This window comes from Pristiophorus japonicus, chromosome 7 (assembly GCF_044704955.1).
Source record: "Pristiophorus japonicus isolate sPriJap1 chromosome 7, sPriJap1.hap1, whole genome shotgun sequence".
NCBI classification, from domain to species: Eukaryota; Metazoa; Chordata; class Chondrichthyes; family Pristiophoridae; genus Pristiophorus; species Pristiophorus japonicus.
Genome location: NC_091983.1, coordinates 32,978,175 through 32,999,001, shown reverse-complemented (window position 1 = coordinate 32,999,001; position 20,827 = coordinate 32,978,175). Strand labels below are relative to the sequence as shown.

At 43.7% G+C, this 20,827-nt stretch overlaps 1 protein-coding gene across 3 annotated transcripts in view; it reads left to right on the top strand.

The window, feature by feature from the left end:
• The window catches only part of fbxo9 (F-box protein 9), a 148,365-nt gene extending 129,801 nt beyond the window's left edge, over window positions 1-18,564 (top strand). For 2 of the 3 annotated variants that reach the window (XM_070884904.1, XM_070884903.1), the window contains exons 12-13: window positions 3,649-3,809; window positions 17,882-18,564. In XM_070884904.1, the coding sequence (XP_070741005.1) occupies window positions 3,649-3,809; window positions 17,882-17,990 (270 nt within the window). In that variant the 3' untranslated portion in view covers window positions 17,991-18,564. Of the gene's footprint in view, window positions 1-470; window positions 627-970; window positions 1,605-3,648; window positions 3,810-17,881 lie in introns of those variants that run through there. The other variant, XM_070884905.1, reaches the window with a different exon arrangement.
• The last annotated feature ends 2,263 nt before the right edge of the window (window positions 18,565-20,827 follow it).

The window sequence follows — 20,827 nt, the reverse complement described above, 5'->3', positions numbered from 1 at the left end:
ACTCGCTGGAATCAGTTAACACGGGGTGGGCGAGGGAAACCATCACTGTTCATGTATCAGCGGTTATGGCGAGAGATCGTTGAGGGCAGTGTCCTCTGTCGCGCTCGTGATGCGGGGGCCGAACCAGTGCCGCAAGCGGTGGAATGACATCGTTAGGTCTGCGAGAGTAAGTACTAACTTTTATCATGCATTGACAATTAAACTCTTAAGTAGTGACACGTTTTATTATGTTGTAAAGCTTGGTGTCATTTTTATTTCCCATCATCGATCTCATTGTGTTAGTCCTCTGTATTTTCATGTGTTCATCATGCGACATTTGCATTCTAACAAAACTTAAATCATGCACTTGTTGACAAAAAGACTGGGGGACGGTTAATTGGGGATGTGTACCTATATATTATGTATGTATGTGTGTGCTTGGTATTAGTAGCTGTCAAATTAGTTCTCTCATTTTTTTGTCACCTTTGTAGAAAAAACTAGCCGGCAATAGGGCGGAGCTACGCAAAACAGGCGGTGGTCCGCCCAAGACTACTCCTCTCACGGACCTCGAGGAACGCGCTGCAGCCCTGACGGGGCATATGTTCACACCACCACGAGTGTTGGTGACGAACCAGTTGTCCCGGAGGGTAAGTCTGCATAATCCCTGGACTTGTACTTCGGTCATGTAATTCAATCTTATGGCAATATAATGTTGAATGTAATGCGATGCTGGGAGCAAGAAATGTTGTTAGTTGTGACATGATTTTTTTAGTTGATCACACTGTGCCACTTGGAAACCAAACTGTTTGGGACTGAAGTTTTATATCATGTCATGTACTTTCTCTATACTTTGCTTATGATACTTTCATGTAATGATTCTCAGTAAAAAATGTTTATTCTCCACGTGAGCTTGCGCAATGTGAATTGCTCTGATGTTACCTCTGACCCCTCCCCTCCCCTGTCGCCAACCATTAATGTTATGTTTTTACAGTTGCAGAGGTGGAGCCGCCTGCTCCTCCCAGGGAGGAGTCATTGCAGGGGAGACGAAATGAAGAGATGGTGCTGGAGGAGCTGCAGGAGAACACTCCTCAAAGCGTTGTAACGCTGGTGTTGCATGAGAAGGGAGGGGTGGCAGGACTTCAAGGGTCGTTTCTACCTGTGGCCACCGATTCCTCGTGGGAACGCTGCGCGGCAGGCAGATGCTAGCCTGGACATAGTGGGACTGTCCAGGATGAGCAACGACTTGATTCGAGAGCTCCTCCAGTCCATTGCTGGGTTGTCCGAAAACATTACGGCTTTAGTAGCCTGCCAATCGGAGGACATGGTGGAGCTGAATGCCAAGGTGAGGGAGAATACCCAGACCGCCAATGCTATGCGGCAATCGACGGTCGTGGGATATGGCACTGCGTCCTAAGGTGCCATACCACCAATGGTGACAGCACCTGATCATCGGGAGGAACCAGTTTCTTCCGACTTTGAAGATAGGTCCTCAGCACCCCCAGCTTCTCCAAAACCGCCAAACACAGCGCTGCCATTGTCCCCCCCCCCCCCACCCCCAGCAGTCACGCCCAAGGTGCTCCGCTGGAGTACGACGTGCTGGTCCCAACGTGGGCAGGGCCAGGGGTATTGTTAGGAGGAGGAGGAAGGGGTCAGGGCCAAGGATCGGGGGGCGGGGATTGGGGAGGAAAGGCGTTGGGAAAGGTGGCCGCAGGTAGAATTGTGGGAGGGTACAGGATCTTTTCAGTGGTGTTTATACTGTTGTTGATGATGATGTTGTTTGTTGTTCATAATGTTTGTTGTTGTCAAAATTGTATTCCTAAAAATCTTTTATTTTATTACATTATTAACATTTTTTAAAAAATGACAACTTTTATATAAAATTTTATTGAACGAAACCATTCTTGTACTGTGTCTCACTCACTTCTGGGAAAGGGAAAATATATCCCATTTGACAACATTTAGGAAAGACAACTTTAAATGTGTGATTGCCAGTGTCCCTTGTAAACTCATACTTTATCTTGGATGACCTAGACCCAACTGACTGGGGTTTTCTTGAGTCTTGTGAACATCATGTAACTGGGTAAGCCACTCACAATGCAACAGCTCTACCAATCTGTGAGCATTCTTACAGGGGATACATTACAGTTGTGACGCCTGCTACTGTTGAATAGTCCCATGACCACACTGTCAAGCCACGTGAAGAGTGGTTACTTGGATGTACACCTAGTGAGTGACTCCCTTCTCTGGCCAACCCCCCCTCCCCTCGGGTCATTATGTACACAAAGTTACTTGGATGAGGCCCCATTGTGTGGACACAACCCCTCCCTCCGCGTGAGACAGTGAAACCCTTTCTCTCATCCTGTACTGGAAGTTCATTCAGTGCCTGGTGTTTGTGTGAGACAGTGAGCCCGTTCCCTCTCTAATCCTGTACTGGGAGATAATTCAGTGCCTGGTGTGTGTGTGAGACAGTGAACCCCTTTCTCTCTCTAATCCTGTACTGGGAGTTAATTCAGTGCCTGGTGTGTGTGTGAGAGACAGTGAGCCTCTTTGAATACCCCTTTGAATATGAGAATTTTTAGATTACACAATGCAATAATTTGCAAGGCTTTTAGAGGTCACAATCCTTCATAGACTTCCTGATACAATATTTGCACATTGGTGAGGTGACGTTCCAGTCCACCACAGGGTCGTATTGTCAATCAACTGACACAGAACTAAATTATAGCAGAAACTCAGCATATGTGTCAGCCCAAAGCCTACTGAACAAAAGGTTCTCCCAATCACATTCAAATGATACAAAAGTTCATTTTCTGCATAGAATCACTTAACTGCAGTAGTGGTGGTCATCTTGTCGAAACCTCACATATCTGTTAATATGTACAGCACATATCTTGTCGAAACCTCACATATCTGTTAATATGTACAGCACATATCTTTACATTTGCATCAAGAATTGCTTTTCTTCATTATCCACGATCTTTTGGGCCACTGTCATGCTGCAAACAAAATGGAGGGAGGCATAACGTTGGGCCCAAGTCAGGTAAGTACTCCAGAAATGGGCGGTTTCCAGCGCCGCGATAACGGGCGGTAGCGGGCCTTAAAAAACAGATTTTAATGGAATTTAGAGTTGGGAGTGAATTTTGCGATATTTCTGGATGTCCAAAGTGGGCGGGCGATTTGCAGCAACGTTAGCGGTAATGGTAGGCCCAAATTACCGGGAGCGGTACCGGGTGGGATTTTACATTTTTTATGAAAACAGGCGGTACTTCGGCCTATTTGAGAGGAAATTCTAGCCCCGCGACTAGAAAGTTCCTCTGAGCAACTCCCGCTCTGCTGCCATAACATGCTCAGAGGTGCAATGGAAATGTGGTTTCTGCTACACTTCTGGTGAAGTTGCGGTGACTGAGCTGGAGCAACTGCGAGGAAACTCCCAGCCCAGGAAGAGAGATAAAATAGTAGTGCATTGAATTTCATTGTATTCCTGTTCAGTTTATGTCATGCAAGTGTTAATGGTAATTTTTTACATTTACCTTATTCTAACTATTGTAAATATGCTGTCAGGAATTCCTAATAGTTAAAGAAAGGTTCAAAATAAATCAGCACATCGCTCCTTTTTAGGATAAATGCTAATTTTAAAAAAAATTTGAGTTCCTTTTTTCTTTAAAACAGAAGTCTCCGGATTATCAGAAATACAGATATTACCGGCGCGCTCCTGCTTCTACCCCTGAGACCGAGCACAGTTTTCACGTGGGATTACAACTTTGTTCCAGTGGGCGACAGCGATTCAACAAGCTAGTTTGGCTTCATCACTCATGCCTGATTACCTATAAGTGAGTATCCGAGTGTGCTGTTGTGGTAATTGATATTTTATAATAATCTTTAACATGGATATTCCTAGATGTTCACCACTGAGAAGCAGAGTATTCCCTCTCTTTTGAAGGCACTGATTCTTCCAGGGGTGTGACTCCATGCAGTCAGTTGCCTTCCAATTTATTATTCTTGTGCACGCCTCGACAATTGGTCGGTTATTCAACAATAGGTTGGGGAGGCAAAGGCGTGATTGTTTCCTTGCCTGATATCCAGAGATGTGTACCTCATAGCAGGAGTCACTGGACAATAACAGTATGAGAATCCAGCATTATAAAATGCTTCTTTTTCTAAAGGATGCTCTGTAATCTGGTGAGGTTAACAACGCTCATCGTTATTATGGAGTAAATCGGACAGCAACCTCCAGAGTATGCACATGCACAGTTAAGCGTGGAAATCCAGAAGTATCCGTCCGACTACGTTGCTCCTCCACAGGCTGAGCTACAACAGCACCCCACCAATAAATGTGGCATAGAAATCGATGCAAGAGCATGAAGTTACTGTACTTACCCACTAAATAAGCCAGAAAAAGTTTGGGCTGATAACATTCAGGTATACGTGACTTTTTAATGGCGTGATAAGTCGCAATTACTGTCAAACAATCTCGCTGGCCCTCAAAATTTAATTTTACAAGCGTGGAGTCTCGTTCCTTCAGAATTTAATTAGTGTCAGAGATTTTTTTTTATTAAAATTTCTTAATCCCATTTTTCTTTCCAAATCTTTATTTCGCTTTCAGTACATGATTTAAATCTAATTTATACTTCCTGGTTTAGACTGCGGGGCCAAAATTGCCCTCCACTTTAAGGTCCATTACCACCCTAAGAGGCGGTGATGGGACGGTAAGGCCTTTTTGACCGGGAGCAGGTGGATGGGCTGACCCATGCGAAATTGCCCCCGAGCCGGGGCCACCCCCGTCCGTGTTCCCGATATCGGGAACACAGCAACCCCTTGCCGCCACTCGGTGCTGCCGGTGGCTGACGGCATAACCACCCTTAAAGGGGAGGGCGCACCGCCATGGCCGGCATTTGATTTTAATTGTCAGCCAATTCTGAAGTCGGCCCGATAATGGCGGCCATGGGTTCGGCCGGGCCACAACAGGCAGCCCGGCACCCCCTCTTGGGTACTGGACCGCTGGCCTGGCTGAAACACTCCCTGGTGGCCCAGTGGGCGCCACTAAGGTGACTGCAGAGCTAGCAGCAGCCCTCCCCTTTAACTGAAGGGGAGGGACGTCGCTACACGTCGGTGTCACGCTGACGTGCTCAGCGTGACGCTGATGACATCGCCCGCCTTCGGCCCCGCTCCCGACCAGATAAATTAAAACATTTAAAGAGGCCAATTTGGGCAAAGAATAATGATTTCATTCGAATTGTATGCCCCGTTTGGGGCGGAGGGCAATTTCGGGCCCTGCATGTCTGTCTCAGTGAGGATTTTTCAATCCGATTAGTTGAAAAGCCTTGCTGTTACCTTTACCTGCTCACAGACACCATAGATCCCCTGTAGAGGGCGCTGCATTGGATCAGATGCCCGATAACAGCAAGTCTCCTCTCAAAAGCCTGCGAAAACTCTGGGCAGTTGTCAGCGGAGTGATCGGCGAGCGCTGTCCCTTTGTTGCTGACTGCAAAATCCGGGCAATTTTTTTCCCCAGCAAGAAGCAGTGGTTACTGCCTCAACCACTCCATGTAGAAAAGCATTGCATGCTCCAACAGCCGTGTGTAAATAACGTTCTTCTAATATGCCTCCTCGCTGTCTTAGTGATGATTTTAAATTGACTCCTCATCACTAGCTCCTCAATCAGAGGAAATAGCCTTTTCCTTATTCACTCTATCAAAGCTCTTCAAAGTTTTTAAAACCTCTATTAAGTTGTCTCTACTGCTTCTGTCCACTGCTTACCGTCTTCTTAAACCCCTCTCCCCTGCCTCCACCCTCGCCTCTGACAATAAGTGTGATGAACTCATGGATGACTTTGTCTCGAAGATTGAGACCATCTGTTCAGCTGCCTCTGCCACTACCCTTCCTTCCCCTCGCCCACAGGGACAAACTTCCTCTGAGGCTCCCCCCTGCCCTAGCCCTTACCTCACATCTTTCTCCAGTTTCTCTCCGATCTCCCCTCATGACCTGACCGAGCTCATCTTGTTCATGAGACCCACATCCTGCTCCCTCAACCCTATTCCTACCAAACTGTTGACCACCCAACTTCGTTTTCTGGCTCCCATGTTAGCTGACATTGTTAACTGTTCTCTCTCCTCATGTACTGTCCCCTCTCCCTCAAATCTGCCGTCATCACCCATCGTCCGCATGCCTGACACGAGACTCCCAAAGCAAGCACTCTACTCTGAACTCCTACACGGCAAGCGAGCCCCAGATGGGCAGAGGAAACGTTTCAAGGACACCCTCAAAGCTTCCTTGATAAAGTGCAACATCCCCTCTGGCACCTGGGAATCCCTGGCCCAAGACCGCCCTAAGTGTAGAAAGAGCATCGGGTAACAAAGATTAGTGGGAAAGCGGGTTGTGTAGAGGACACAGAGAGGCTGCAAAGAGATTTAGATAGGTTAAGTGAATGGGCTAAGGTTTGGCAGATGGAATACAATGTCGGAAAATGTGAGGTCATCCACCTTGGAAAAAAAAACAGTAAAAGGGAATATTATTTGAATGGGGAGAAATTACAACATGCTGCGGTGCAGAGGGACCTAGGGGTCATAGAAACATAGAAAATAGGTGCAGGAGCAGGCCATTCAGCCCTTCTAGCCTGCACCGCCATTCAATGAGTTCATGGCTGAACATGAAACTTCAGTACCCCCTTCCTGCTTTCTCGCCATAACCCTTGATCCCCCGAGTAGTAAGGACTTCATCTAACTCCCTTTTGAATATATTTAGTGAATTGGCCTCAACTACTTTCTGTGGTAGAGAATTCCACAGGTTCACCACTCTCTGGGTGAAGAAGTTTCTCCTCATCTCGGTCCTAAATGGCTTACCCCTTATCCTCAGACTGTGACCCCTGGTTATGGACTTCCCCAACATTGGGAACATTCTTTCTGCATCTAACCTGTCTAAACCCGTCAGAATTTTAAACGTTTCTATGAGGTCCCCTCTCATTCTTCTGAACTCCAGTGAATACAAGCCCAATTGATCCAATCTTTCTTGATAGGTCAGTCCCGCCATCCCGGGAATCAGTCTGGTGAACCTTCGCTGCACTCCCTCAATAGCAAGAATGTCCTTCCTCAAGTTAGGAGACCAAAACTGTACACAATACTCCAGGTGTGGCCTCACCAAGGCCCTGTATAACTGTAGCAACACCTCCCTGCCCCTGTATTCAAATCCCCTCGCTATGAAGGCCAACATGCCATTTGCTTTCTTAACCGCCTGCTGTACCTGCATGCCAACCTTCAATGACTGATGTACCATGACACCCAGGTCTCGTTGCACCTTCCCTTTTCCTAATCTGTCACCATTCAGATAATAGTCTGTCTCTCTGTTTTTACCACCAAAGTGGATAACCTCACATTTATCCACATTATACTTCATCTGCCATGCATTTGCCCACTCACCTAACCTATCCAAGTCACTCTGCAGCCTAATAGCATCCTCCTCGCAGCTCACACTGCCACCCAACTTAGTATCATCCGCAAATTTGGAGATACTGCATTTAATCCCCTCGTCTAAATCATTAATGTACAATGTAAACAGCTGGGGCCCCAGCACAGAACCTTGCGGCACTCCACTAGTCACTGCCTGCCATTCTGAAAAGTACCCGTTTACTCCTACTCTTTGCTTCCTGTCTGACAACCAGTTCTCAATCCACGTCAGCACACTACCCCCAATCCCATGTGCTTTAACTTTGCACATTAATCTCTTGTGTGGGACCTTGTCGAAAGCCTTCTGAAAGTCCAAATATACCACATCAACTGGTTCTCCTTTGTCCACTTTACTGGAAACATCCTCAAAAAATTCCAGAAGATTTGTCAAGCATGATTTCCCTTTCACAAATCCATGCTGACTTGGACCTATCATGTCACCATTTTCCAGATGCACTGCTATGACATCCTTAATAATTGATTCCATCATTTTACCCACTACTGAGGTCAGGCTGACCGGTCTATAATTCCCTGTTTTCTCTCTCCCTCCTTTTTTAAAAAGTGGGGTTACATTGGCTACCCTCCACTCCATAGGAACTGATCCAGAGTCAATGGAATGTTGGAAAATGACTGTCAATGCATCCGCTATTTCCAAGGCCACCTCCTTAAGTACTCTAGGATGCAGGCCATCAGGCCCTGGGGATTTATCTGCCTTCAATCCCATCAATTTCCCCAACACAATTTCCCGACTAATAAAGATTTCCCTCAGTTCCTCTTCCTTACTAGACCCTCTGACCCCTTTTATATCCGGAAGGTTGTTTGTATCCTCCTTAGTGAATACCGAACCAAAGTACTTGTTCAATTGATCCGCCATTTCTTTGCTCCCCGTTATGACTTCCCCTGATTCTGACTGCAGGGGACCTACGTTTGTCTTCACCAACCTTTTTCTCTTTACATACCTATAGAAACTTTTGCAATCCGCCTTAATGTTCCCTGCAAGCTTCTTCTCATACTCCATTTTCCCTGTCCTAATCAAACCCTTTGTCCTCCTCTGCTGAGTTCTAAATTTCTCCCAGTCCCCAGGTTCGCTGCTATTTCTGGCCAATTTGTATGCCACTTCCTTGGCTTTAATACTATCCCTGATTTCCCTAGATAGCCACGGTTGAGCCACCTTCCCCTTTTTATTTTTACGCCAGACAGGAATGTACAATTGTTGTACTTCATCCATGCGGTCTCTAAATGTCTGCCATTGCCCATCCACAGTCAACCCCCTAAGTATCATTCGCCAATCTATCCTAGCCAATTCACGCCTCATACCTTCAAAGTTACCCTTCTTTAAGTTCTGGACCATGGTCTCTGAAATTACTGTTTCATTCTCCATCCTAATGCAGAATTCCACCATATTATGGTCACTCTTCCCCAAGGGGCCTCGCACAATGAGATTGCTAATTAATCCTCTCTCATTACACAACACCCAGTCTAAGATGGCCTCCCCCCTAGTTGGTTCCTCAACATATTGGTCTAGAAAACCATCCCTTATGCACTCCAGGAAATCCTCCTCCACCGTATTGCTTCCAGTTTGGCTAGCCCAATCTATGTGCATATTAAAGTCACCCATTATAACTGCTACACCTTTATTGCATGCACCCCTAATTTCCTGTTTGATGCCCTCCCCAACATCCCTATTACTGTTTGGAGGTCTGTACACAACTCCTACTAACGTTTTTTGCCCTTTGGTGTTCTGCAGCTCTACCCATATAGATTCCACATCATCCAAGCTAATGTCTTTCCTAACTATTGCATTAATCTCCTCTTTAACCAGCAATGCTACCCCACCTCCTTTTCCTTTTATTCTATCCTTCCTGAATGTTGAATACCCCTGAATGTTGAGTTCCCAGCCCTGATCATCCTGGAGCCACGTCTCCGTAATCCCAATCACATCATATTTGTTAACATCTATTTGCACAATTAATTCATCCTTGTGCAAGAAACTCTTTTTGGGAGTAAACAAAAAACATTAAACCGTGCCTCCCCGATCTGGGATAAGACTTTTAATATCAAGCTTATATCAAGTGTGCTCTCTCAGCCAAAGCTCCTCAAATTAATTGAAAGAGAATGATTTTAGAAATCAACCCTTGTCAAGGCTGGATGAGTTGCAGTGGAAATGTTGGCCGCACCCACATTAAAGATTGCAGTTAGCAGAGGATGGTTTCGATCCATTGACCTCTGGGTTATGGGCCCAGCACTCTTCCGCTGCGCCACTCTGCTGCTGGTTGCATGAATCCCAAAAAGTTAGTTTGCAGGTGCAGCAGGTAATCAGGAAGGCGAATGGAATGTTGGCCTTCATTGCGAGAGGGATGGAGTACAAAAGCAGGGAGGTGTTGCTGCAACTGTACGGGGTATTGGTGAGGCCGCACCTGGAGTACTGTGTGCAGTTTTGGTCACCTTACTTAAGGAAGGATATACTAGCTTTGGAGGGGGTACAGAGACGATTCACTAGGCTGATTCCAGAGATGAGGGGGCTACTTTATGATGATAGATTGAGTAGACTGGGTCTTTACTCGGAGTTCAGAAGGATGAGGGGTGATCTTATAGAAACATTTAAAATAATGAAAGGGATAGACAAGATAGAGGTAGAGAGGTTGTTTCCACTGGTCGGGGAGACTAGAACTAGGGGGCACAGCCTCAAAATACGGGGGAGCCAATTTAAAACCGAGTTGAGAAGGAATTTCTTCTCCCAGAGGGTTGTGAATCTGTGGAATTCTCTGCCCAAGGAAGCAGTTGAGGCTGCCTCATTGAATGTATTCAAGTCACAGATATAGATTTTTAACCAATAAGGGAATTAAGGGTTACGGGGAGCGGGCGGGTAAGTGGAGCTGAGTCCACGGCCAGAACAGCCATGATCTCATTAAATGGCGGAGCAGGCTCGAGGGGCTAGATGGCCTACTCCTGTTCCTAATTCTTATGTTCTTTTGTTATGTTCTTATGGGAGGGCGCTGAGCACCCCGAGTCTCGTCGCTGAGAGCATGGAGAAACCAAGCGCAGACGGTGGAAGGAGCGTGCGGCAAACCAGACTCCTCACCTGCCCTTTCCTTCAACGACTGTCTGTCCACCTGTGACAGAGACTGTAATTTCCGTATTGCACTGTACAGTCACCTGAGAATTCACTTTTAGAGTGGAAGCAAGTCTTGCTTCCGAGGGACTGCCTATGATGATGATCTCAAACAAACACCCCTTGACCCCCTCCATCCTTCCAAACAACTACCCCCTCTCCAACCTCCCTTTCCTCTCCAAAGTCCTTGAACATGTTGTTGCCTCCCAGATCCGTGTCCATCTTTCTCGCAATTCCATGTTTGAATCCTTCCAATCAGGTTTCCACCCCTGCCACAGTACCGAAACGGCTCTCATCAAAGTCACAAATGACATCCTTTGTGACTGTGACAAAGGCAAACCATCCCTCCTCTTCCTTCTTGACTTGTCTGCTGCCTTTGACACGGTTGACCACTCCATCCTTCTCCAATGCCTCTCCACCATCGTCCATCTGGGTGGGTCAGCACTTGCCTAGTGAGCATGCAGAACTCAAGCGCAGGCAGTGAAAAGAGCTTGCGGCAAACCAGTCCCTCCCACCCACCCATTCCCACAACGACTATCTGTCCCACCTGTGACGGGGACTGTGGCTCTCGTTTTGGACTGTTCCGCCACCTAAGGACTCATTTTTAGAGTGGAAGCAAGTCTTCCTCAATTCCGAGGGACTGCCTATAATGATGATGATTCTTATCTATCGTAGTCAGAGAATCGCCTAAAATGCCCTCTCTTCCCACTCCCACATCGTTACTTCTGGTGTCCCCCCAAGGATCTATCCTTGGCCCCTCCTATTTCTCATATGCATGTTGCCCCTTGGTGACATCATCTGTAAACATAGCGTTAGTTTCCACATGCTCTACCTCACTACCACTTTTCTCGACTCCTCCACGGTCTCTAAATTGTCAGACTGCTGGTCCAACAAGCAGTATTGGATAAGCAGAAATTTTCTCCAATTAAATATTGGAAAGACCAAAGCTATTGTTTTCTGTCCCCCACCACAAACTCCATACCCTAGCTACTGACACCATCCCTCTCCCCAACATCTGTCTGAGGCTGAACCACACTGTTCGCAACCTTGGTGTCATATTTGACCCTGAAATAAGCTTTCGACCATATATCCGCAGCATTACCAAGACCGCCTATTTCCATCTCCGTGACATTGCCCGTCTCCGCCCTTGCCTCAGCTCATCCGCTGCTGAAACCCTCATCTATGCCTTTGTTATCTCAAGACTTGACTATTTCAATGCACTACTGGCTGGCCTCCCACATTCTACCTTATGTAAACTTGAGGTGATCCAAAAACTCGGCTGCCCATATCCTAACTCGCACCAAGTCCCACTCACCCATCACCCCTGTGCTTGCTGATCTACATTGGCTCCCAGTTAAGCAATGCCTCGATTTCAAAATTCTCATCCTTGTTTACAAATCCCTCCATGGCTTCACCCCTCCCTATCTCTCTACTCTCCTTCAGCCCCACAACCCCTCAAGATATCTGCGCTCTTCTAATTCTGCCTTCTTGAGCATCCCTGATTATAATCGCTCAGCTATTGGTGGCCATGCCTTCTGTTCCCTAGGCCCTAAACTCTGGAATTGCCTGCCTAAACCTCTCCGCCTCTCTACCTCTCTTTCCTCCTTTAAGACACTCCTTAAAACCTACATCTTTGACCAAGCTTTTGGTCACCTGCCCTAATTTCTCCTTATGTGACTCGGTGCCAAATTTTTTACATAGGAATACATTGGTTATACGGCACAGAAACCAGTGCATGCCGCCATTTATGCTCATCTAAATCTATCCGCATACCATTCATTCCCTTCTTCCTCATATATTTGTCTAGCCTCCCCTTAAATGCATCTATACTATTCGCTTCAAACACTCCCTGGTGACTATCTGGAATTGATGGCCTCTAGCTATGCTCATCCCCACAAGTGGAAACATTCTCTCTGTATCCACTCTATCAAAACCTTTCATAATTTTAAAGACCTCTATTAGGTCATCCCTCAGCCTTTTTTCATGAGAAAAAAGACACAGCCTGTTCATCCTTTCCTGATGTACATATCCTTGCATTTCTGGTATCATCCTTGTAAATCTTCTCTGCACCCTCTCCAGTACCTCTATATCCTTTTTATAATATGGTGACCAGATCTGTACGCAGTGTGGTCTAACCAAGGTTCGAAACAGGTTTAACATAACTTCCCTATTTTTCAATTCTATACCTCTAGAAATAAACCCGAGTGCTTAGTTTGCTTTTTTTAATGGCTTTGCTAACCTGTGTTGCAACTTTTAGCGATTTCTGTATTTCTCTCATAATACTCCTGTGAATCGCTTGGAAGGTTTTACTATGTTAAAGGCGCTATATAAATACAAGTTGTTGTTGTCTCCTCGCCTTTTGCACTCTATACATTTCATATTTAAAGATTTGCCATTGCTCATTTGTTGATCTGCTTGCTAAAATATCTGCCCAGTTAATTTGAGCCAGATTCCTTTTTATCTTGCTGAATTTTACCTTTTTCAATCCAGCATCTTTGCCTGTTCCTTGTACCTTTCTATTCTTACATTGAACCTAACTTTGATGTTGCTATTTTCCAAATGTTTTCATACTCACATCAGTTAATTGCCCCACTTCATTTCTTAGAACTAAATCAAGCAATGCTTCTTTCCTTGTTGGGCTGGAAATACTCATCTAGGCAGTACAAAAGGAAAAAAAGCCTTGCATTTATATCGTACCTTTCATGACCACCAGACGTCCCTAAGCGCTTTACGGGCAATTAAATTCTTTTTGAAGTGTAGTCACTGTTGTAATGTGGGAAACGCAGCTGCCAATTTGCGCACAGCAAGCTCCTGCAAACACCAATGTGATGATGACCAGATAATCTGTTTTAGTGATGTTGATTGTGGGATAAATATTGGCCAGCCCACTGGGGATATCTCCCCTTCTCTTCGAAATAGTGCCATGGGATCTTTTACGTCCGCCTGAGAGAGCAGACAGGTTTAATGTCTCATCTGAAAGACAGCACTTTCAACAGTGCAGCAGTCCTGGATGTGTTCTTCACTTTGACCAGTTCGTCATGGGATTGTGTAAATCACCAAATATTTTGTTTTTCGTGCATATCCTTCTGAAGTAACAGACGATCACCACCTCAATTTTGGCTCCACTGTTTGGTGGCTTGTAATGCGCACCAAGGAATACACCATTTCTTATTTCTTAACTGTAGCATTTGGATTCTGTCTTAACGCATCTGCCCCCAAAACATTCTTAAGTTCTCGCACTGTGATAAGAGTGTGAATGTACAGGCCATTATACACTCCCTTTTAATCCTCTATCTCTCCTGAAAATGTTATGACCAGGAAAATGAAGTTACTAATCTTGTCCAAACTTCAGCCACTTCTCTATTATAACTACTATATTTGTTAATGATTCCAACTCTCCAGATATGTTTTGAAGACTTGTGTTCCCATACATACCACTCAACCCTCACTTCAGTTTTTTTTTTAAAGAGCAGTGACGCTTTTTCTGATTTCTGGTTTCCTCATTAAATTTTTTGATATACCTTGCTCTTCTACAACAATGTCCCAGATTTTACAAGGGCTAGGACCCCCGTATGCCCAGCGTACACGGTCATAAGTGCCCACCAAGTTCCGGGTTTCCGCATGCGCACCTGGAACTTGCGATCTGCAAGTTTCAGCTTGACATATCATCTGCATGCGCAGGAAATGGACATTCGCTGCCACAGAGTTGGGCTATTTGCCCAAGTACTACCCAGCAAATATCCACAAAACTCTTAGGCCTGGTAAAGGCAGGCATAAGTCCTTCTTTTACCAGCATACGGGTTTAAATAAATAAAAAAATAAATTTCTTTAAATCATTTAAACATTCAAAAATCTTTAAAATTAGTTTAGGTTATTTTTGGCCCATTTAAAAATGTCTAAATTTAGTTTACAAAAAATTTAACTTTTTTAAATGTGTAATTAGCTTGTATTTTTATTAATTTTAAACATGTGATGATTTGTTTTTATTTAGATTGTGTGAAAGTGTTTTTTACGTCATTCCGAATATGCTTATGAGCATTCCGTATGAAAATGGAATCCCCATAAGCATAATGGGGATCCTCCTTTTTGATTGGTTGGGCCGGCCCACGTGATCCCAGGGACGCTTGTGAACCACATGTGCCCCTGTGATACGTAAAGACCCAGGACTGCAACAGTCCGAAGATACGGAGGCACCAGGTAGGTGCGTACCTTTCTTGCGGATCGGAGGCATTCGCCCGCGGGAAGCCACCAATTACAATTTTGGGTCCAATGGTTTTATCTCATTAGCTCAAATACTTTCCCTTTCTAATTATTTTAGCTAAGACTTTTACTTCTATTCTAATAGCTTCATTAATCCTATTCCCCATCACTAATCTCACACCTAGACTTTTCCCAAGCCCCTGCCATACTGTTTAAATCTTCCCCACTGCTTTTAATGTCTCAGTTCAGGTGAAGTCCTTTCCATCGGTATAGCTTTCCCCTATCCCAGAAATAGCTCCAATGCCTCAAGAATTTAATTCCTGCCCTTATTCAGCCATGCAACAACCTTCTTAATCTTCCTTTTATTAACCCATTCAGCAAGTGGCACAGATAATCCAGTAATTGCAACTCTTGAAACAGTACAGAGGCAAATGTGTGGTTGAGAGAAGTTGTGTAGTGTTGGGTGTCATCAGCATACATGCGGAAGCTGACTGCACATGTCACCACAGGGAAGTGCATGGATGAACGAGACAGCTGAAGTGGTGGGCAAGAATTAATCATTGGGGAACTCCAGAGTGACTGTTTTGGAGCAGGAAGAGAAGTCATTTCTGAAGATGAGCTGGATGCATTGGGACAGTTAGATGTTGGAGCCATGCAAGAGCAGTCCCATGGAGCTATGGAACTGAGGATGGCATGGGTGGCCTTGTGAAACACACGGAATATGTCATGGAATATCAGGCTGGAAAATGCACCATTGTCACAGTCTCAGGATATCATTTGTGACTTTGGCCAAGGGGTTTCGGGTGTGAGCAGGGCTTTAATGTCAGAAGCGCATCATACTACAAGTTCAGAGTTGGTGTAAAGATGATACAGCTTTGCATGGACACTAAATTTGAGCACCGTACAAGTACAAACTGACTGAAATGAAGGTGAGTGCTAGCCTTGCTCTTCACTTCACTTCACTGTCAGGTCCTGACTCCAGATTCAGGCTGCATTTGCACTATAACTGCAGGATCAGTGTGATTGCACCCAGAGATTGAAAATTACAAGTACACTTACAAATTCTGGTGCAAGAGCGCACAGTTTGCAAATTAATTTTCAAGAAAACTGGATTGAGATTTTTTTTATACAATCGATACAGTATGGACTTTAAAAGGTTTTATATATAAGGTGTCAAAATAGCAGTTGCTGACTAATTTGTACATTCCAGATATTATTTTGTTTGAACAATATTCCAGTTACATATTTTTTCTGAACATAAGAACATAAGAATTAGGAACAGGAGTAGGCCATCTAGCCCCTCGAGCCTGCTCTGCCATTCAACAAGATCATGGCTGATCTGGCTGTGGACTCAGCTCCACTTACCCGCCCGCTCCCCGTAACCCTTAATTACCTTATTGGTTAAAAATCTATCTATCTGTGACTTGAATACATTCAATGAGCTAGCCTCAACTGCTTCCTTGGGCAGAGAATTCCACAGATTCACAACCCTCTGGGAGAAGAAATTCCTTCTCAACTCGGTTTTAAATTGGCTCCCCCGTATTTTGAGGCTGTGCCCCCTAGTTCTAGTCTCCCCGACCAGTGAAAACAACCTCTCTGCCTCTATCTTGTCTATCCCTTTCATTATTTTAAATGTTTCTATAAGATCACCCCTCATCCTTCTGAACTCCGAGTAAAGACCCAGTCTACTCAATCTATCATCATAAGGTAACCCCATCATCTCCGGAATCAGCCTAGTGAATTGTCTCTGTACCCCCTTCAAAGCTAGTATATCCTTCCTTAAGTAAGGTGACCAAAACTGCACGCAGTACTCCAGGTGCGACCTCACCAATACCCTGTACAGTTGCAGCAGGACCTCCCTGCTTTTGTACTCCATCCCTCTCGCAATGAAGGCCAACATTCCATTCACCTTTCTGATTACCTGCTGCACTTGCAAACTAACTTTTTGGGATTCATGCACAAGGACCCCCAGGTCCCTCTGCACCGCAGCATGTTGTAATTTCTCCCCATTCAAAAAATAATCCCTTTTACTGTTTTTTTTTCCCCAAGGTGGATGACCTCACACTTTCCGACATTGTATTCCATCTGCCAAACCTTAGCCCATTCGCTTAACCTATCTAAATCTCTTTGTAGCCTCTCTGTGTCCTCGACACAACCCGCTTTCCCACTAATCTTTGTGTCATCTGCAAATTTTGTTACACTACACTCTGTCCCCTCTTCCAGGTCATCTATGTATATTGTAAACAGTTGTGGTCCCAGCACCGATCCCTGTGGCACACCACTAACCACTGATTTCCAACCCAAAAAGGACCCATTTATCCCGATTCTCTGCTTTCTGTTAGCCAGCCAATTCTCGATCCATGCTGATACATTTCCACTGACTCCGCGTACCTTTATCTTCTGCAGTAACCTTTTGTGTGGCACCTTATCGAATGCCTTTTGGAAATCTAAATACACCACATCCATCGGTACACCTCTATCCACCATGCTCGTTATATCCCCAAAGAGCATGATTATAAATGGTTTAGAATCTGTTGGTGTCTTTTCCTGAGTTAGCTGTTGACATTTATTTCCTCTTGTGTAAGAACTTTTGTGTTCGTAATACATGTAACCATTTATTTTTGTTTACCATTTAGTAAAATTGCATGACAAACTATTCTTTTACTGTACCTTTATAATTACTGCTACATTATTTGCTGCATGCCTTAAGTTTACCACAATCAGTGTTTTTGTTTGAAGAGAATTAGCTGCTCATCCAAACTATTCACTCAAATGCTTTCTAAGTACTTGTTGACCTACTCACTAAGAACTTTGGAATGTGAAGACTGTTACAACAGAAGATCGTGATCGAAGCCTCTGCAGTGAGGAGGATTATTAATATATCTGTGCTAACTCTTGGTTAAAAAACTGGCATGAGCACTGCGGATATTCATGGCAGAAATGCCATTGAAATCTTTTCAAAGTCTTATCAGCTACCAAATCGGGAAAAAAAAGAGCTGCGATCTCCCCTAACCAGTGATCTTTGTTCATTTAAAGGTGTCCTGTCTTCGTAATGTAATAATTTTGCCATTAATTTTCAAGATAATAAGGACATTCTACTTTTACAACAGAACTTGCAAAATATACCTAATTTTTAAATTTATTTTTTTAGGTCAACTGGTGAGACTGCTGTTACCACATTTGACATCGATAAAATGTACACGCCCTTGTTCTTTGCCCGTGTGAAGAGTTTTACAGCGTTTGCTGAAACGCCTCTTTAATTTGATCCAATCTGTCAGTTTAGATTTAGATTCATGGCAAAGCACTTTTATCTTCTACCTTTTGCATGAGTGGAATGACACTAACTCTACAGGAAGAAGTTGCTTTCTGAGTTTGTATATTGCTGAATCAGTGCATTTTTTTCTAAAGTGCTGGGGATATTGCAAGAAAATAGGTCTGAAATCTCAATCGAAGTTTCATTATGTTGTGTCACAGATTGATGTTTTTAAGTGAAATGCATAAAGAAATTTCAGAGGTCTATAATTAGGCTTGGGCCATTTAAATATAAATCTTGAGGCTGTTATCATTGCAAGCATTGTTTCAATTTTACCGACAATATATTGGTACTGTCAGAATTTTTACACTGGGTTACCAGAATGTAACCTTCGGTGAAATGTCTCATTTTTACTACAAATGGAATCATTCATGTTATCTATGACTTTGCAGGAAAATAGTCATCGTCTCTTCATGTCTTCTGACTTCAAAGCTTTAATGGATTTAGAGATTTTTTTATTATTTACTTAAATTGAAATTATGTTTGGATAATGAGATAAATAAATGTTTTCTTCCAGTTCACTTTGCTGTTTATTTATTGACTGCTCTCCTTATACTACTAACCTTGTGGCATTTTAAATATGGCGTAAAAAGCTGGACAATCTACATCTGAGTTTTTCTTGCACTTACTTTCCAAAATCTTTCCATATTTGCTGAATCCCCACATTGGCCAAGTCAATCTAATGAGGCAATTCACAGGAATAAAAGTACCTTAACGAATTTGGTATCATGGTAGATTACATGATTCCCATTTATGCACTCAAAATATCAACATTGGTGAGGGAAAGGGCTCATGGGATTTTTTTCTCATTTAAATTCTCATTTTTATTTGGGTTTATTTTATAGCCATGCAAGTTTTGAATTAAGAATTTTTCAGAGTGCAGAGTTCCGTTATCAACTGCATTTCTGTGGCCTTTATTGACATTTTTCAAGTGTTGTCACTTTGAAGTTTTGACCTTGCTTACACCAATCCTCAAGTGTTTTCAGTGCAGTGGAAGGTCTTTCCAACTATTGACAGACATGACCTACTCCTCCATTGCCTTTGTGCCAGCCATAACTTTGAGAATTGTGAAAAGTCACTTAACCTCTCCAATGGAGCATAATGCAAATGCTGGCAGATTAGCCTTCAGGGCTACATAGCTTTACTTGGCATAAACCCGTCAAGTACTGGAAATGGGCTTATGAAGCGGAGTGCCATACACAAATCCTGAAAGCCCAGATAGTCCATGTCTGAAAAACTCACTAAGGTTTTAGCATCAAACTAATATAGAGCTGTATTCATAAGGGATTGTACTGGGTATCAAGAAACACCTTTTTTCCTCATAATACAGGAGCAGCATCAGTCTTTCAAATTCAAGGCTGACAGCACTGACCAGCTCAACTTAAAGGTGAGTTCTCAGCATTTCTGCAATCTATTGTGGGGCGGGTGGCAAGATTTTCAAATAAATGGCAAATTGTGGCATTCTTGTACCCTAAATATATATCTACTAAAAATGGAATTGAAACTGCCAATACATCTGGCCTTTTGAGGTTGACAGGTAAGAAATTTTCATCTGATCAAATTTGAATCCAGAATAGTATGCCATTCACTGCTCTCCAGAATTATTGTTACCGCGGTTCTGATGAAGAATGTGGCATTGGCTTAATAAATAGTTAAACTGGCACTAGGAAGAGCTTGTTCTCTTATTGCTATCATTATACCATTTAATAAGCATCAAGCACAGCTATTTTATTATATTTTGGACTGTGCAGTTTTGATTAAAAGCAAACAAGCCATTTCCATTTAGAACAAGTGGTAGCATCTTGCAACAAACTAAATGTAAAAGCAAACCATTATGAACTCTGGTCCTAACTAAAGTTAAATTCATCAGCAACTTTCGAATATATTTTAAAACATAGCTTTACTATGTCTTTACTATAGGGAAGAGAGACCAGTCATCTTGGTTAATCCTTGCCACTGGACCAAGACCTAGCTCTGTCAAGCCTGTGTGGTGGCTGGGGTGCAATGGCCACCCCACGTTAAAAAAATCCATGCACAGGCATCTTCCACCCTTCAAGATGTAGTTCGGGATCCGGAATATTAGGTCTTTCATTGAAACACCTGTGAACTCATCCCTTTTTGACGTGGAAGCAAGTCATCCTCGTTTTGAGGGACTGCCTATGATGACTATAGGGAAATCATGTTTGACAAATCTGTTAGGAGGTTGTAACTAGTAGAATAGATAAGGGGGACCAGTGGATGCGGTGTATTTGGATTTTCAGTAGGCATTTGATAAGGTGCCACACAAGAGGTTATTGAACAAAATTAGGGCTTATGGGATTGGGGGTAAAATCCTAGCATGGATTGAGGATTGGTTAACGGACAGAAAACACAGTAGGAATCAACGGGTCATTTTCTGGTTGGCAGTATATAACTAATGGGGTGCTGCAAGGATCGGTCCTTGGGCTCCAGCTATTCACAATCTAGCAATGATTTGGATGAGGGGACCAAGTGTAATATATCCAAGTTTGCTGATGTGGTGGGAATGTAAGTTGTGAGGAGGGTTCAAAGAGACTTCAAGAAGATATCGACAGGCTAAGTGAGTGGGCAAAAACATGGCAAATGGAATATAATGGAGAGAAATGTGAAGTTATCCACTTTGATAGGAAAAGTAGAAAAGCAGAGTATTTATTAAATGGTGAGAGATTGGGAAATATTGGTGTACAGAGGGACCTAACATGCAGGTACAGCAAGCGATTAAGAAAGCAAATGGTATGTTGGCCTTTATTACAAGAGGTTTTGAGT